Source organism: Aedes albopictus, chromosome 1 (assembly GCF_035046485.1).
Source record: "Aedes albopictus strain Foshan chromosome 1, AalbF5, whole genome shotgun sequence".
Lineage (NCBI taxonomy): Eukaryota > Metazoa > Arthropoda > Insecta > Diptera > Culicidae > Aedes > Aedes albopictus.
The window spans coordinates 171,108,416-171,125,334 of record NC_085136.1 but is presented as its reverse complement, the minus strand read 5'-3'; the positions used below and the strand labels follow the sequence as shown (position 1 = coordinate 171,125,334).

General features: G+C 41.0%; 2 protein-coding genes and 1 long non-coding RNA gene across 5 annotated transcripts; 2 read left to right on the top strand and 1 right to left on the bottom strand.

Moving 5' to 3' along the window:
• The first annotated feature begins 671 nt into the window (after positions 1–671).
• LOC109405308 (mediator of RNA polymerase II transcription subunit 6) lies at positions 672–16,381 on the top strand. Of its 3 annotated transcripts, none has more exons than XM_062845839.1 (4): positions 672–817; positions 11,376–11,588; positions 11,656–11,936; positions 15,961–16,381. In XM_062845839.1, the coding sequence occupies exons 2-4, from the start codon at positions 11,392–11,394 to the stop codon at positions 16,308–16,310; spliced, it is 828 nt and encodes a 275-aa protein (XP_062701823.1). In that variant the 5' UTR covers positions 672–817; positions 11,376–11,391; the 3' UTR covers positions 16,311–16,381. The 3 variants fall into 3 exon arrangements, with proteins under 3 accessions (XP_062701823.1, XP_019533890.3, XP_019533888.3); XM_019678345.3 differs by lacking the exon at positions 672–817 and adding an exon at positions 11,098–11,317; XM_019678343.3 differs by lacking the exon at positions 672–817 and having other exon boundaries at positions 11,104–11,588.
• LOC134289803 (uncharacterized) lies at positions 1,728–3,713 on the bottom strand. The gene has a single exon (XM_062856338.1). It carries the CDS (start codon positions 3,711–3,713, stop codon positions 1,728–1,730), a length of 1,986 nt encoding a protein of 661 aa, XP_062712322.1.
• On the top strand, positions 5,363–9,372 carry LOC134285290 (uncharacterized). Its single transcript, XR_009996272.1, has 2 exons — positions 5,363–8,904; positions 8,960–9,372. It is a non-coding gene; the product is annotated as an uncharacterized LOC134285290 (long non-coding RNA).
• Positions 16,382–16,919: the final 538 nt, after the last annotated feature.

Sequence of the window (16,919 nt, the reverse complement as noted above, 5' to 3'; positions counted from 1 at the left end):
TTCATAAAGCAAATTGAAGAACCCATATCACTGTTTGATGATTTATTGCTTAATTTGTTCAACTAAGTATATTGTTCAAAACGACGTATCTAACTATTTTGATGTTTACAACTTTACTGATAGATACACCGTTTTGATATACGAGAAAACCAAACGACGTATCTAGCCAAAATCAAAAGTAACAGATACACCAAACTGGCACCATACAAAAGCGACGTATCTGGCATGACGTATCTCGAACCAACCCGGTGTATGTGTATTTTTGTCAAAATTCATTGTGAAAATGATATGGAATGAGTAGGTTTTGTTCCTTACCTAGTGCGTGCAATATCCCTGGTGATGTTAAGCACGAAAAAACTTATGAAAAGTCTTTTTATAAAAAAACTATTTTAGTGAAATGGTCGTCAACATTGACCATGAATTTACTCAGATCAGTGAAAAAGTTAGATACGTCGATTTGAAAAATTATGCTTGATATGACTGCAATACGTTTTAACTACACCTTTTGAACATCTTAGTAACATATTATTTCGTTTGTCATTAAATACCTTGAAATAACATCATTTTGAAGTATTTTGAACAACCAGCAAAAGAAGTTATAATGCGCAGCTGAGAGTTGTATTTTCGTGGTGCTGTATACTTTGTACCAACAATAATAGATCAAAATTGTAAGTGCAAGGCAGCTATAGCAAAATCAAAACAAACCGATCTGCTGTCAATACTGAAGATTCAGTTTTTAGATCATTTTTACCTTTTAGTTTGAGTTTGTGAGTGTAAATAATTATCCAGGAAAATATACGAGGAAAGTATACTCCAGGTAAGTACCTGAGTTTAATCAAACACCTGGCATTGAGTTGTTTTCGTTGCTAAATTTTCGGTCATCGGATACACACCACAATGTTGATGTCAAAATAATCAACTTTCCAGGCTATCAAGCTCTTCTACGGGCGTTACAACGTTTGCTTAATTTTATAATCGCAGCAGCAGAATGTGTTTTTCTGCAAATTGTTATCAGCCAATGTTGGACCTGATCATGAATATAAATTGCCACAAGGATCAAATTCCCTTGTGATGACGAAGTGATGGTGATGAATTAGGAAATATCTCATTTGAGGACGCATGGAAATATTTGTATCATCAACGTACTTGCGACGTTAATATAACATATTTTAACAGTCGAGGATAAATTTTGTTTGAATGATGTTTCACAGTATACGTCCTTAAAAAGGTAAACGATAATACTTCCAACATGTTTACACCGTGTATTTTAAACGTAAAATTAACTTCGAAAATTGTTGATGACTTCATTTATCAGCTTGTTGTCGCTATACTTAGTAAAAACATATTTTCAACCAAAGATGTTTTGAATCTCGCTTATAATACATTTATAATACATCTTTTCTGAATCCACTTCAAAAGATGTTTTCTGTGTTACTTGGGTAGGTGCCTTTCAATACCACTGGCACGGCCAGCGGGAATCGTTGTCCTTCGTCGTCGGCTAGCTGGTTCAAAACACGAGCAGCATGGAATGGTGAGCTTGCAAGACCGTAGGTGACGGTTTTTAGTTGGTACGTGCGGATCGGTTCCGATGGACTGCCACGCCAAAGAATTTGCTGGAATTTGCGGTCATCTGGGTGGACCCAAATCTGCCGGAACATTTTCTCTGCGTCGGCAGTTATGGCGAAACGTGACAGACGAAAGTTAACGACAGTGGAGTAGAGCGCCGGCTAAACCGTTGGTCCGACGTACAGTGCTTCGTTCAGCGATATCGAGGCCGCTCCACGACAGGAACCGTCGAATACCACACGCGTTTTAGTGGTCGTCCTCTCTGGTCGCTGGATGGCATGGTGCGGGAGGAAAAACTGCGGGCTACGCGACGCGACGGGAACCAACTCCATATGACCCAACCTCTCATACTCCTCCATGAACTCTGTGTAGCTGCGACGGAGATCTTCATCGACGGCGAATCGTTTCTCTATTTGTTGGAATCTTCGCAGCGCAGCGGTGTGCGAATCTCCAAACATCGACACCTTTTCTTCCTTGAACGGAAGACGAACGACGTAGCGGTCCGTGTTGTCACGAGCGACGGTGCTCTGGAAGTGGTCTTCACAGAGCTGTTCATCTGGAGTGAGTGCTTTGCCGTCATCAAAGTTTTCAATTTCCCAGAAACGCTGGAGCTGGGTATCGAGCCTGTCTTCGACGCAGATGTGGCAGGTCTGGGCTTCTGTTGCTTCGGGCGTTGGCTGCTCTAGCTTTCCACAGACGATGTATCCAAGCACTGTTTTCTGAAGCGTTGGATAGCCAGAGGCGAGCGAGATGCGATCGTGCTCGAGAAGATCGAAGAACAGAGCAGCTCCGATGATGATGTCCACGCCTTGGCTGATGTTTAACTGTGGATCAGCGAGAGGGAGATTCCTTGGAATTCTCCAGCGAGCGTCGTCGATGTGGTGGCTAGACAGCGAGACGGTAAGCTTTAGTAGCACGAGCCAGTCCAACTGAGCAGTGAAGGTTTCGAAACGAGAGGTTAGAGATAGTGTCACAGCGTAGCGGACGTTAACGACGGATTGTCCGATCCCACTGACTGGCGAGTTGAGCTTTGTCCGCTTCAAACGAAGTTTCTGGCAAAGTGCTTCGGAGATGAAGCTCGGCTGTGATCCACTATCCAGGAGGGCTCTGGCGAGAACGTACTGATTGTCGGCATCTTTCACTTTTATCACTGTTGTTGACAGAATGACTGTTGACTGCCGAGGTTGGGTAATCACTTCCGCGCTTTGGCAGGCGGTGGATGGGGAATTGGTAACGAGATCGACCGACGAACATGGGAAAGGCTTACCGCGCGACGATTGCGAACGAACCGACGAGACAGGTGGTGAGGCAACGGCGAGCTCTTCTGGCGGAGAGCTTTCGACATGATTTGGAACGAAGTGCGACATTTGGCATGACTGCGAAGTGTTTGCTTCAGCGGACTTGTTCGACGAAATCCCTGGTTGTGGACCGGGAGCGGAAGAGAGGGGTGGCAAGTGCAGCAACGAGTGGTGTTTCTTGCCGCAGCTCTTACAGGATCCGCTGGAGCAGTTCTTCGCTTGGTGTGTTCCCTTCAGGCAGTTGATGCACAGCCCGTGCTTCTTCGAGACTTGTTGAGGAGAGAGCGTTCGAAATTGTTCGCACTGGAACAGGAAATGTGCCTGTTTGCAGCTGGCGCACTTGGGAACATTGTCGGATACAACGTGCGACACGACGGATCGGGATTTGGGATGTTTGATCTCGGATTGGGTGGTTGCCGTTTGGGAGAGCTTAAGGGTTTGTATGATTCGCGATCTTCTGTGGATAAACTCGAGAAGTTCTTGGTACTTGGGGTACTCGTCACTATTGGAAACGGATGTTTCCCACTCACGGAGCGTGACGGAGTCAAAACATTGGCTCAATCGTTCGACTAGAAAGGCATTCCAGTGGTTCTCAGCACCTTCGAGTTTATCCAGCAGCTGCACGTGCCGATTGAACTCATCGACGAGATCTGCGAGTCCTTGTGCAGACTCTTTTTTCAGTGAAGGAATCGTGAGCAAGGCAGACATGTGCCGCTTCACCAACAAATTTGGGTTTTCGAACCGCTCCTTCAACAAATTCCACGCTACGAGATAGTTATTGGCGGAAATCTCGAGCGAAGAAATGATGCGAGCCGCTTCGCCAGAAAGCGTCGCACGCAAATAGTGCATTTTCTGCACCGCAGTTAGCTGCACGCTCGAATGAATAAGCGAGACGAACAGATCGCGAAAAGCTACCCAATCATCGAGAATCCCAGAGAACTCCTCAGGCCGTTCGCAATGCTGTTTTATTTTGTATGACGAGTTTTAAAAATTTTAAAACTCGCCATACAAAATAAAACAGCATTGCGAACGGTCTCAACTTAATCTCCGGCAGACGAACGCTCGACGAAATGGGAACTGCCGAAGAGAGTGGTTGAACAGGAGCGGGGGTGGATGGTGGAACAGGGATTTTGCTTTGTAATGACGCCTTTAATTCGAAATACAAGGTTTGGAACTTTTCCCTCTCTTCCAAGAAATCTTCCTCAGCGTCTTCCAAAACCTCAATTTCCTCCTGCATTTCTTCAAATTCACGCCATAACGCATCAAGACGTTGAATGCGTATGGGCAATTGACCTTCTTCAGTGGGTTCGAACCCGTCGTTAAACTTCTTTATTAAATTTGCGGAACCCAAAATGTTGGACCGCCGACGGTACAGAAGTTTCAATTTAGTTTGTTTGCTAGAAGTAGCCTTCTTCGGAGGCGTAATTTTCGACGATTTCCCTTCACCAAAAAAACTTAATCAAATACCTGCTTTTTTGCTACTTGGTGCTTTTTACCCAACTCTCCCCCTTCTGGGTGTTTACTTTCCGTCCGATGTGAACGAAATCCCAATGGCCAAAGTCTATGGTCCATACAAATTTCGAAAGTTTTGTATGGGCGAAAGTCTACGAGGGGGAAGGGGGGTGGTCTGAGATTACCAAAATTTAGTTGCGTAGTTTATGGACAGCGCCCTACCAGTTGATGCCTAGCTCCAATGAGCTGTGTGATATACTCCAAGGATCAGGTATCAGAAGGCCGGCTCCAGAGGCACGTTATCCTCCATTTGGGACATTTGTGCCATCGCCATACATATAAGCCTATTTCATCATTTACCTGAGGGAATGGGACAAGGGATGGAATGGGATTAGGAAAAGGAAAGGTGATGAAGTAGGAAGGGGTGCCCTAGAAGAGGGAATGAACGCATAAGCGCAACGAGAGCTCATAGCCCATACCACAACAGGTTTAATCAGTGCCCTGAAAAGGACATTGTAAAACGCATAAGCGTAAAAAGAGCCTATAGCTCATTGGAGGTAGCTTGTGACGTCATGCAACTTTCAATATGACATTGAAAGGCACGCCATCAAAAGCACCCTCAATATTCAAGAAATCACCCAATAAAAACTACGTTTGAGCGAGTACTTTCTTGAAAACGTATACAACTTTGTGTAAAAGAGTCACTGTGGACATCCCAAATTGGGAGGCATGTGAATTCACATGAAAAGGCATGTCAGCCAGACAAACATCGCAGATGTGATAATCGACAATGCGTTTCAAGCATTTCAGAAAGAACGAGGTAACCAGATGAATCTGGAACTCATTCCTTCTTTATTATGTTTCCAGTTCAAAACCGAATTAGCGACATTTTTTCTTTGACTTCCGCTGCTTTTGCCTTGCGTTAAACACAATGTCGGAAGTGGGGCGCTGTATAGAGCACCAGGTATACAATACAGCGCCCCACTTCCGACATTGTGTTTAACGCAAGGCAAAAGCAGCGGAAGTCAAAGAGAAAATGTCGCTAATTCGGTTTTGAACTGGAAACATAATACAACGCACGCACCCTTTCGGGATATAACTATGGAGTAATTTCACGCCATGAAAATACCCAACAGCAATCTACAAGAGTTCAAAACATGTTTGAAATACTCAAATCCCTTTGGAGAAAATAGGACAAACCCCCATTTGCACCTGGAGATTTGAAGTAAGCAGAGCTTTTTAGGTCCCACTAAGTCGATTATATAGCTATAATTCTAGGGGCAAGGCACTGTGCAAACGAGAGCAACTCTGAGAAATTCTGAGTTACTCCTTTTATCGATGATCGACGAAATTTGTTGAAAGACATCCCTTAAACTGCAATTTTCATTCAGCACACGCAACACTTTGGCAGTTTGACATTGGTGCCAGATAACACTTTGGCATAAATGGGAGAAATTCTGAGGAACTGTGAGGAATTCTGAGCAACACCTCGAGCACAGATTTGCTCTCGTTAGATCTGTCTCGCCCCTAGCTATAATTCTCAAGCGGAAGCTAGAGATTCGTAACTATACAAAAGAATGGTTTATCCGAAGATATTTTGAACTTGAACAGATCAGAGTTCCATTCAGGAATACCTCTTGCGGTCCGCACAGACCGCAGAAGACAAGCTTCTTTCAAAGCAATAGTTATGGTATACCACAATGGAGGGCGTTGTAGGTACAAAACCACAATGAAACTCTCTTGGAGTAGCAATGGAAGCGAGTTATCCACAAAACGTGGTCGCAACCAGTTAGTACAGGTTCCCTAGTTCGTTGAGCAGGGACGCCTGAATACGCAAATTTTGCGAAGGAACACTCAAAAGTGCAAAGAAGGTCAAATGGAGACTCCTCATCTGACACATGCCAATCAGTCAGCTCATGACAAATTCTGCTCATGCAGAGTTGGGTTAGGTGCAATTCTATGTTAAGTTATCCTTGAACTGTACTACCTAAGTAATCCATCCAACTGAAGCATCTCAAATTAATGTTTGAGCTACTTCAGATGATGTAATCATCGTAGCAATACTGCCAAATGCCAGCGAAAAGATGCTGTATACAAGAGCTTGCTTGAAGGCATCCATAAGGATATGTTGACTGTTAACGTTATTCTAAGATATAGCATGCTCGAGGCAAGATACTTCATTTATAATGATAAAAAAAAGCAAACTGGGTTCACAAGGTAACCTATGCAGACGGTACCCTACGAAAATGAACTTTTCGAAGTAGAGTCACTTGGGCTACGCACGCTTTTTACGCTGAAAATTGATCGGAGGTTTCCTAGCCGTAGCCACTACCCAAACTAGACAGGATTACACTCTTCACAATCACAGCACAAAAAGAAAACATCAACGACAAACCAAATCGGTGTCAATTGAAAAACGCCAATGGCGAAAACGCATTAAGCGAAACCACATAGGTAGTAATGTAAGCTAATTTACAACATTTGAATAATCCCGCTTTTATTTAGCCTCAAATTTGAGACTCAAGAAGGGCAACTGTTTATCTCGGAGAGACGCAAGGTCCACTGCACTATTGCTCCGGTTAGTGCAGTAAGGGCATAATACTGTGGAGGACGCCCTAATTCACCACAGGCTCCGTTTGTGGTTAGGTTTTTATTATTATTTCTTGACCCCCCTAACCATTCATTCCTTGGCACGGTAAGCATAAAGCCGCATAACACCATGAATTAGGGGTCACCTGTTTAGTGGACTCTTACCACTGGATCAGGCGGTCCGTAGTGTTATTCTTAGCCAATTGAGACAACCGCTACCGACACTACACAGCTATCTAGGCTGATCAGGAAAAGAAGTTAACATTGATGGTTAACTTCCAAACGAGCCCAAAATCAAAAGCCGTCTACGAGGGGGAATGGGGGTGGTCTGAGATTACCAAAATTTAGTTGCTTAGTTTATGGACAGCGCCCTACCAGTTGATGCCTAGCTCCAATGAGCTGTGTGATATACTCCAAGGATGCACCAACAAGTTTAATTAGAAACTACAAATTCTCGAATTCTCCAAAATTTCCTGGACCAGGAATTTCACTAAGAATTTACGCTAAAGCTTCACAAAAAAAAAAACAGATTTTCCCGACAACTCGCTCCTGTTTTCTCCAAACATTTTTTTCACCAGTTCAACAAAAGAATACAGTAACAAATTTTGAAAACGACGTATAATCAATGCCCAGGTAACCACTAAGCACTGTTCTGAGCATTATAACGGCCATTAAACAGCTTTTCAGTGCTAAGTAGCTCTATATAAGCATTCCTAATGCTTATAGGCACTATAACCAGTAAGAACCAAATTAAGCCCTGTAAGCCTACAAGCTGTAAAGAAGTTTGTCAGTGCTGTCACAGGGCTTGGAGCACATGACGTTTATATCAATCAAAATAGATTTCGACCAAAACAGACTCGAGTCGGTCATGATCAATACATTTTAAACATCCATGTCGGACGGGATTATTTTTGTTGGCATGTTTATCGGAATGGTGTTGTTAAATAGATAATGGAATTTGGTTATCTTGATTATTCCATTTTTTTTTCAATCAAGACAAACTCCAGCTCGTTTCCCTCTTCTTGTGAAACGTTTCCCGACCATTCAAACATTGCTTCTCCTGCATCAATTCCTGCGTTCGTCACCACCAACCTTACCACTGAATCATCCTCATCCCATATCATTTTCAACCCTCGAAATGCCCAAACTATTTTGTTTTTCATGGTTCAAATACTAGTTTGATCACACCATTCCCATGGTGCATTGGTGGAGCAGATGAGAAAGGCAACGGACTTGGACTTGATCAGGAACTTGGAGGAAAACAGCTAGAATCTGGATGAAGTAGCAAAAAGTAACTTCAATGGAAGCGAAGGAAGTTAGAAAAGAACAGAAGATAAACAATTTTTTTTTTCTTTTTTCTTTGTCTCACTTTTGACAACTTTCGCTCCAGAGACTTGGTATGATATTTTAAAGTTGGCCGTATATCAGCCGAATAATTCGCCAAAAGTGGCTTTTGAGCAGCTCTATAAGAGGATATAGAACCAATTAGCTCTGTTAGCCAGGTTCTACATTCGACTATAGAGCCGACTTAATGCCATTTTTACGGCATAATGGTTACTTGGGTATACTACCTAGCCGATAATGTCCGTGCGAGAAGCCAAATTTGGGTTTTATGCCGTTTACCCAAAAGTGGGTTTATTTCAACCCACTAGGGTATTTCGAAAGTGAACGCTAGGTAGAAAGAACTTTACGATGGGTTGCAATTTTCTGCCGGGATCAAACGGAAACTACACTACAAAAATTCCAATGATTTTTTCTATAAGTTAATACACATGCTTGTCTGAAAAGATTCATTCCAACATGTATAAGTCACACATATAAGCATTCAATCATTCAAATTTTATTATTTATGTGTCGATACCACATAACCAACATCTATAGATTTTCACACATAACTCCAATCAGTGGGAAATGAACCTACGACTAGCATGAACGTTGTTGTTATTGCGCCATTTTTTCAAGGATCGTGCTACGAAAAGAATTCTTTGGAGATTTGCGGGTAAGGTTTGACTCATTTTATTTGCCAAAATTTACAATATGTCGTACTGTTTTAGGATCACGGAACAGTCTACGCGAATCCCTAACATTTCGGTGGTGCGGCTACAAGGATCTACATGTTGATGCCAGCCGGAACATGTCGCGGCCATCTTCGATATGCGGGAGGAACAGGATAGTTTTCAAGAGCAGCACCGAGAGCTGCACCACAACAAGAAGATTGTGTCAGACCCGATAATTTACAACACATCACCTGGACAGTGGTCTCAGCGGAGCTTCCGCCGACGTGCTATGCAAACATCGATATGGAACCACAAGTTGCCCCAATCGACAACTCCAGGCGACTCCACGTTTAAGCTGCTTTTGTTCAAACTTTATCTACGAAATTTGTGTTTTAGAAATAAATATTGCGGGTACCATAACTGTACCAAAACTTTCGCAATTTATTGTTTAAAATAAATATTGAAAAGAGTTTCTCATGCGTGGGTGTGAATGGAATCAATAATACATACCACTAATTAAACAAATAAATACTATGATTCAATGAAAATTAAAAGGAAAAATCGAGAACATAAATGTAATAAGAGCGACACATATCTTTGATAAGCTAAAGGTTCATCCGGGTGTATGTGTACGGCACATATTGAGTATTGTTATAATCTAATTGCAAAAATCTATGTAGTCTGACACATATAGGCAATATGGACAATTCTCTCAGTGTACCCACTCAGAGCTTTAACGCGGCATAGCCAAATTTGGGTTCTCGTACGGAAGAGCCGGTATGAGTGAAAAGAACCTATATGTATTTGGGTTGATTTCTGGTTCCGTGTACAGTTGTCTTCGCCTTAGCGTGTTCGCCTTATATATCGCGATAGCCTACACGGGGAATCGAAACTACTTAAAAACGCGATAAAAAATACTCCAAACTAAGTACTTCCAGAAGACTATCGTTTTGGATACTATCATGTTCTCAGCTTTGAATAGATTTTAATCAACCAGGAAGAACAATCAAAACACTTGTGCTATAGCTTTGAGTAATTTGATAGTTGTCATCTTCGAAAAGTATATTATTTGTTGACTTCTCCCACTTGCGGAGTATCCAAAATTGAGTATTGTACTCGTATTTAGTTTTGGCTGAAAATTTCAGCCGTGCGCCATCTTGCCTGAAGTAAATAGATCAAGAAGGCATTTTATGAGACGTTTCAAATCAGCTGTTTGGGAGCGTCCATAAATTACGTCACGCAAAAATTGCCCATTTTCAACCCCCCCTCCCCCCTATGTCACACTTTTTGCATGAGACCTCTGAAATTTTTGTATGGGTTGTCACACTTTACTCAACCCCCCCTCCCCCCTAAAAGCGTGACGTAATTTATGAACGTTCCCTTTTTGAATGTTTACCAGTTTTGAAGTCCAACCGGTGGGCCCATTTATTTACATTTTCGCTACCATAACATGTGATACGGGCCCATTCAATAAACGGGGTTCATTTATCTGCAAAAATGCGTCAATCCGCCCACTATAATTAATATCCGTAGACCGTGGAGATGTTTTTTTTTTCATCTGCTAGTGACATCATACAGCTCGGGGGATTCATACATGCCGCATTAGAAACCGAAACATCTCTGCCAGCAAAAATCTGATTAGCGCTCACCACATGTTATGCTACTTTTCGCGAAAACAAAAACACCAAATGTAAACAATAACAATGAGCGGCCCACCGGTAGAACGTCTCGTAAAATAGCTTAGTAAAGTTTTCAACTGAAAGCTGTCTCGGGCAAGCTTTTTGATTTTCATTATGAGCCTCTGTACGAATTTGCCCTGTCCTGCTCACTCCCACAGAAAATTTGAAAACACCGCGCTCAGTAAAAGTCACATTTGGGAGCGTCCATAAATTACGTCACGCAAAAATTGTCCATTTTCAACCCCCCCCTCCCCCCTATGTCACACTTTTTGTATGAGACCTCTGAAATTTTTGTATAGGTTGTCACATCTTACGGAACCCCCCCTCCCCCCTAAAAGCGTGACGTAATTTATGGACGTTCCCTTTGACTTTTACTGTGCGCGGTGTTTTCAAATTTTCTGTGGGAGTGAGCAGTACGCCAGATTCGTGCAGAGGCTCATATATTATTAAAATTGTACTATTTTTTTCTCTCCCTTATTGGCACAGACCTACTGGTCCATATCGTAATTGTACTAATTGGTATTTATTGATACACGGCATTTGTTGTGTAGTGATGATGACACTTTCAGAAATTTTCTGAAGGGCTTTAGATTTTTGACAAAACAACATCGAATGAATCGGACCAAACGGAAACTGAAAACAACAACAACGCGAATGTTTTGAAAATTTATCTTGTATTATAATTATAATTTATGTAGCTGTTCTCGTACGCAGTAGTTCAGGATTTTGCTAAATAGTAATCGAAAAACGTAAATTTTAATAACAGCAATTTGATTCCTACCAACTTTTACAAGAAATCATCATATATCAATGATGCCTGGAAGATTGGGTCTTCCCATTGCCCAAGAGAACCCTCTATGGATATCGTGGCATGATTCCAACTGGATACCGATATTGAATCCGGCGAATATAATGGAATACTTTTCCGAAAAATCGAATCCTTTCTACGACCGTACGTGTAACAATGAAATTGTTCGGATGCAACGCCAAAGCCTTGAATTGTTAGGGTAAACCTCCAATGATCGCAATGAGGAATTGCATGAAAAAAGTTCATTATGTCTTGTTTTCTTGCAGCAACATGACGGGTGTGGAATACATATTACTGCATGTACAGGACCCTATCTTGTACGTTATTCGGAAGCAACACAGACATAGTCCAACGGAAGCAACACCCCTTGCCGATTACTACATCATTGCTGGAACTGTTTACCAGGCACCGGATTTGGCGAGTGTTTTTAACTCTAGGATTCTGTCTACCGTTCATCATTTGCAAAGCGCTTTCGAGGAAGCCAGTTCGTATGCACGATATCATCCCAGCAAAGGTTATTCATGGGATTTTGCTTCCAATAAAGCACGTAAGTTTAATATTCAACTTAAAGCTACATTCTACACTTATAAAGCACGTAAAGTGTGTTTTCATTTATTAGATTTAGGTTTGTTTTTTAATCCTCCAAAATGTATGGAGTGAAGTATAAAATTTCATAATAACTGGTCCAGGTATATAGAGGGTGTTGCTCTAATGAGTCTAAGATTAATCAATCACTAACAAATTCCATGGGAAAAATTATACATGTCCAAAATTGTATGACATTTTTTTTAAGTGTTAGGCACTAGGTGCGTAATGTAGTGAGTGCGCTTACGGTATAAAGTGGAAAGTTTCAGAAACCCCAGTTATTTTAGAACTATGTTAGATAAAATGTTTCCAATCATCTTCGTGGACTTTCTCACATCAGCGCTGTTTAGTGAAAGCATATTCTATCACATTAATTCAGGCGTTCGATTTGAATAGGTCGTATGTTTGCTATGATTCCTATGTAGATTCGACCTATTCAAATCGAACGCCAGAATTGAACGTTGTGTAATCATATAAGGGAAACCGGTTAATACTGATCAGAAATCGTTGGGAAGCAAGCATATATTTAGAGTGGGTCATCGTTTATATGGAAAAGTGAAAAAATCAATGGTATCCCATCAGATCAAAGCTTTTTAGATCCCATTTCAGGACCCAAATAAGTGCAAAATTTGGGCACGATTGGTTATGTCTACGTTTTGCGCATCGCGTTTGAAGTTTGTATGGGGTTTTACATAGAAAAACACACTTTTTTGCATTTCTCTCATAACAAGCTCGAATTTTTCTAGAACCGTGAACCGTTAAAGTGAAAACATTACCTAGGGTGTCCTGAAAAACTTTGTCGAAGACCGCGAAAGAATCTGATGCTTATGAAAAAAGTTGTAGCGTTGCCATTGTTTGGCGAAACATCATGATTTTGTTGCTATTGTTATTCCTTTACATGTTAAAACATAAACACATGCATGCGGTTCGTTGGTTATAACTATTTTCACAAGCAGCGGATCGCTTTGCGGTCTTCAACAAAGTTCTTCAGAACATCCTAGGCTATCATTTTACAGTATCGGTTAAAAAGTTTCAGACAAACTTTTTCAACTGATGGCTAAAATGCAAAAAGTGTAAAAGTGTAGACGCAACTGATCGTGCTCAAATTTTGCATAGATACTCAGGACCCGAAACGGATCCAAAAAAGCTTTGATCTGAGAAAACGCTTCCGATGACCCACACTAATATATAGGGTGCGGGCACCGGTTTTGGCCAGTCTAAGAGAAATCATTTTTATAAAAATAACCAATAATCCAATGAAAACTACCAAAGTGCCCGCCCGCTTACGCTATGCGAGCATTTTTCATGGTGCGTGTACTCAGTACACGACGCGACCGCTCCCGGGTTAAATGAAAGGTTTCGATCTATTCTTTATTAGAAAAGTACAGAAATCAAGCTAATACTTGGTTTTTGTATTAAAAATAGCACTGGCCAAAATGGTGGGGGCTGGCTCATCGAATCTTCCGGTCCGCTTTAGTGCTTTATGCATCATTGTGGCCAGGTGCTGTTCTAGTTTTTCCAGCTGTATTGTAAAGCATGAGCGGTGATCCTTGGCATCCTTGTGAAATTAGGGGACTCGGAATGTTGATCGACCACCGATTACTGCTGGCAGATGCAGTGGAAAGTTTGTCTTAATACGTATCAATCGTCTCTGACAAACGAGAAAAACTGACTTCACTGATTACCTGTCTCTGAGCCAAATTTGGTATAGAGTCTTCAGTCTCCGATTAATCGCTTCATGTTTGATGGAGGTTTTTAATCCAATGGGTTACATAGCCGCTATCCGAATGAAGAGAGTAATGTTCCGCGTAATATATCACAAATCGAAAGAGGTACGGTACATTACGTGGAGCGGATATACTGAATTGGGTACCAGACCAAGTCCCTGCTGGGTGGCGCTAAATAGGTGAGCCATAGACAATAGAATCGTCAATGTCGTAGGGCATAGTATGTGACTATTGTCGAAACAACACTATTTTTAGTCATTGTCCAACCAAGCGCATAACTATGTTAGGGTCAAGATTAGGATGAAATCATTGGTAAAATATAATAACACTTTTTAGTTTGTGTAGTTAGTTGAACTAGTGTTAACTTTTTTATTGGGACATGTTCTGTAGGTTTATTCTGGATTACAATGCATTAGCTGCCCTTTAACTGAATTATTTTATAACAGTAAACAACATTATTCCTTCTTGATAAAAGATATATGGACATAGAATTGCCAAACTATACATCTGATAAGATATTTTTCCGGTATTAGATTTGGGGTAGAGAGTTAAACACCTACGGAAAATAGTTTTTCAATGTCAGACAAACATCACATGAACACAGCTACCAATGTATCAAACCTTCTCTACTGTCTTCTCATTTCACCGCTTCCTATCCTCAATTGAACTTATCTGACACTAGTTAGGACTGTCTGTTGGAGATCCGGGTTTCTAATTCTATGTAGGATTTGTTAAAACGGGATGCCTGATATGTACTGCGGACAAATGGGCTGGAAGTGCTGAGATCACAATTACTGTCGTACTAATCATATTAAATGCATGCTTTTCTACTTACATCCCGAACGTCGCCAACCGGCAAAGAGGACATGACGAAACGCGAGATGGTCCTAACAAAAACTAGAAAGGCGATGAAAATGGTCACCGATGCAACGATATGGAAACGAAATAGATGAGAAATTATCGACCAAATCATAATCTATGAACATATCGCTAATGTTCTTTATCATTCTTTCTTTTTCTCGTTTCAGCAACAAAATCGAAACCTCTCTACTATCTCTTCATTTTCTACCTCTTCCCATCCTATTCCCACATCTTCCTATATCCTCTACCCCATCTATTTAATCATACGCGCCAACTTGTGACGTAGTTGGGGGGGCGAGGCCTCTCAAAATCAACCAAATTCGTAAAATTTCGACGCAGTTCATCTAGTTTAGGCATATTTACGTGAAAACTAGTGTATTGAGCTAAAAAAAGTTGAATTTTGTCCATTTTTGGAGAGCTTCGCCCCCCCAACTACGTCACAAGTTGGCGCCTATGTATTTAATGTATCTGACACTTGTTGGGACTGGTAACGCCAGCGCCTGCCTGTGGAAGATCCCGGTGTGCTAATTCGGTGTAGGACATGTTAACGGGGGAGGCTTAGTAGGTCCACATCTGCCTACAAGCAGATGGGCTGACAGTTGTCGGCCTGGGTGTGGACTGAGCAATTACAATTACAATTACAATTACAATTACAAAAATAGCACTGGCCAAAATAGAAGTATTGCCGCAGTTTTGGCCATATTCTCAGCTTTGGTTTCTATTTTGGTCAATCACGTGTATTTCTCATGGGAGTGGCCAAATTAGAAGCACCCTGGCCAAAATAGATATATGGGAGCTGATTTTCAAAGGAAAATTATTTTTTTCTTCCAGTTTCTAATTAAAATGTATGGTTTTCACAGCTGTAATCATAATATTATATTAGAATCTACTAGTAAAATAGTTATTTATGTAACGAGTTGCAAAAAGTGGATTTTTTCAGCACGAGTCGTGCATTTATCCAACGAGGCTTGCCGAGTTGGATAAATACGAAGAGTGCTGAAAAAAATCGAGTTTTGCAACGAGTTCCATACAAAATTTTATGCAATGATTTTTTTCATTATACAACTCAAATGAGTTGCATTGAACATTATGCAACTATTTTTCATTATGCAACTCATTTCAGTTGCATTATAAACCAGTTCGGAAAAGTTGGCCATTATGACATCAAAATGAGTCATATAAAATGGAAATTATGATTCTGAATTGCATAAAATAAATTTATATCACTTTAGATCGTAACAGGCTGAATACCGCACTATGGCCAAAACTCTGGGCTGGCCAAAACTGAAGCTTCTACCCTATATATATATATACCATACCCTACCCTACCCTATATATATAGAATGAAATCAATAATACCGTAAATGAATGATTTGATGTAATTCTTTCTAATTCTAGTTGCGGAAAAAAACAAAACCGAGAAAAGTAAAGAGACGCCAGCCAAAGAGGAACCGAGCTCTCTGTTTCAAAGACAGCGCGTCGATATGCTCTTGGGTGATTTGTTGAGAAAATTCCCTCTTCCGGTTCCTCAAATGCATCAGACCCAGAATGTACCCCATCAGAATCAAAACGGTACTGCTGGACCGAACAATACAGATGGACAAGACACGGTAAACCTTAAACAGGAACCTCCAGAACATGCGTTGAATGATTCGAATGACCCGGGCGCCAGTATTCTACTGTCAGGCATCAAGGAAGAATCTCGAAGCGATATGAAACCGCCACCGGAGAAGAAAATTAAGATGTAATAAAACAGTTTCATATTACACAATACACTATTTCACATGCGAGACATTAAACAACGCTACCTTAAATCTTATGCAATCTATCGATTTGAACACTTTTCTCAATGTGCTTCTCCTTCTGTTATTGGCCATGCTTCTCTGTTAAAGTCTGTTGGTAAACTGATGCAACTTGAACTACGCGTCAGCTGTTAGAAGCTATCATGCTAATGTATTTTTAATCACTCATTGATTGTAAATATCAAATTTGAATGCATGCCAAAATCCGAATGCCTCTATGTCTAGTCAGTCTCAGTCATCATCACAACACGGAAAAGCCGGCAATAGCGTCTTGCACCGATCGGTGATTCAATGTTTCAGACAGGTTCTCCAAGATTTTATTAAATAATAATTAACCTAATGCTGGCGAGTTTCTATTTTGTTACAGAACTTAAGCTGCTAGTACACAGGGTCAAATATTTGTCCAAAAAGAAACCAATGCTCAAACATCTTGTTTGACTCGATCGAATTTTCATTAGTGTCAAACTGATGTTGTTTCTTGAGTTCTTTCCTTGTCAAATATTTGACCCTGTGTACTACTGGCCTTACGAAATTTGATTGTTTTACTAGTTTGAG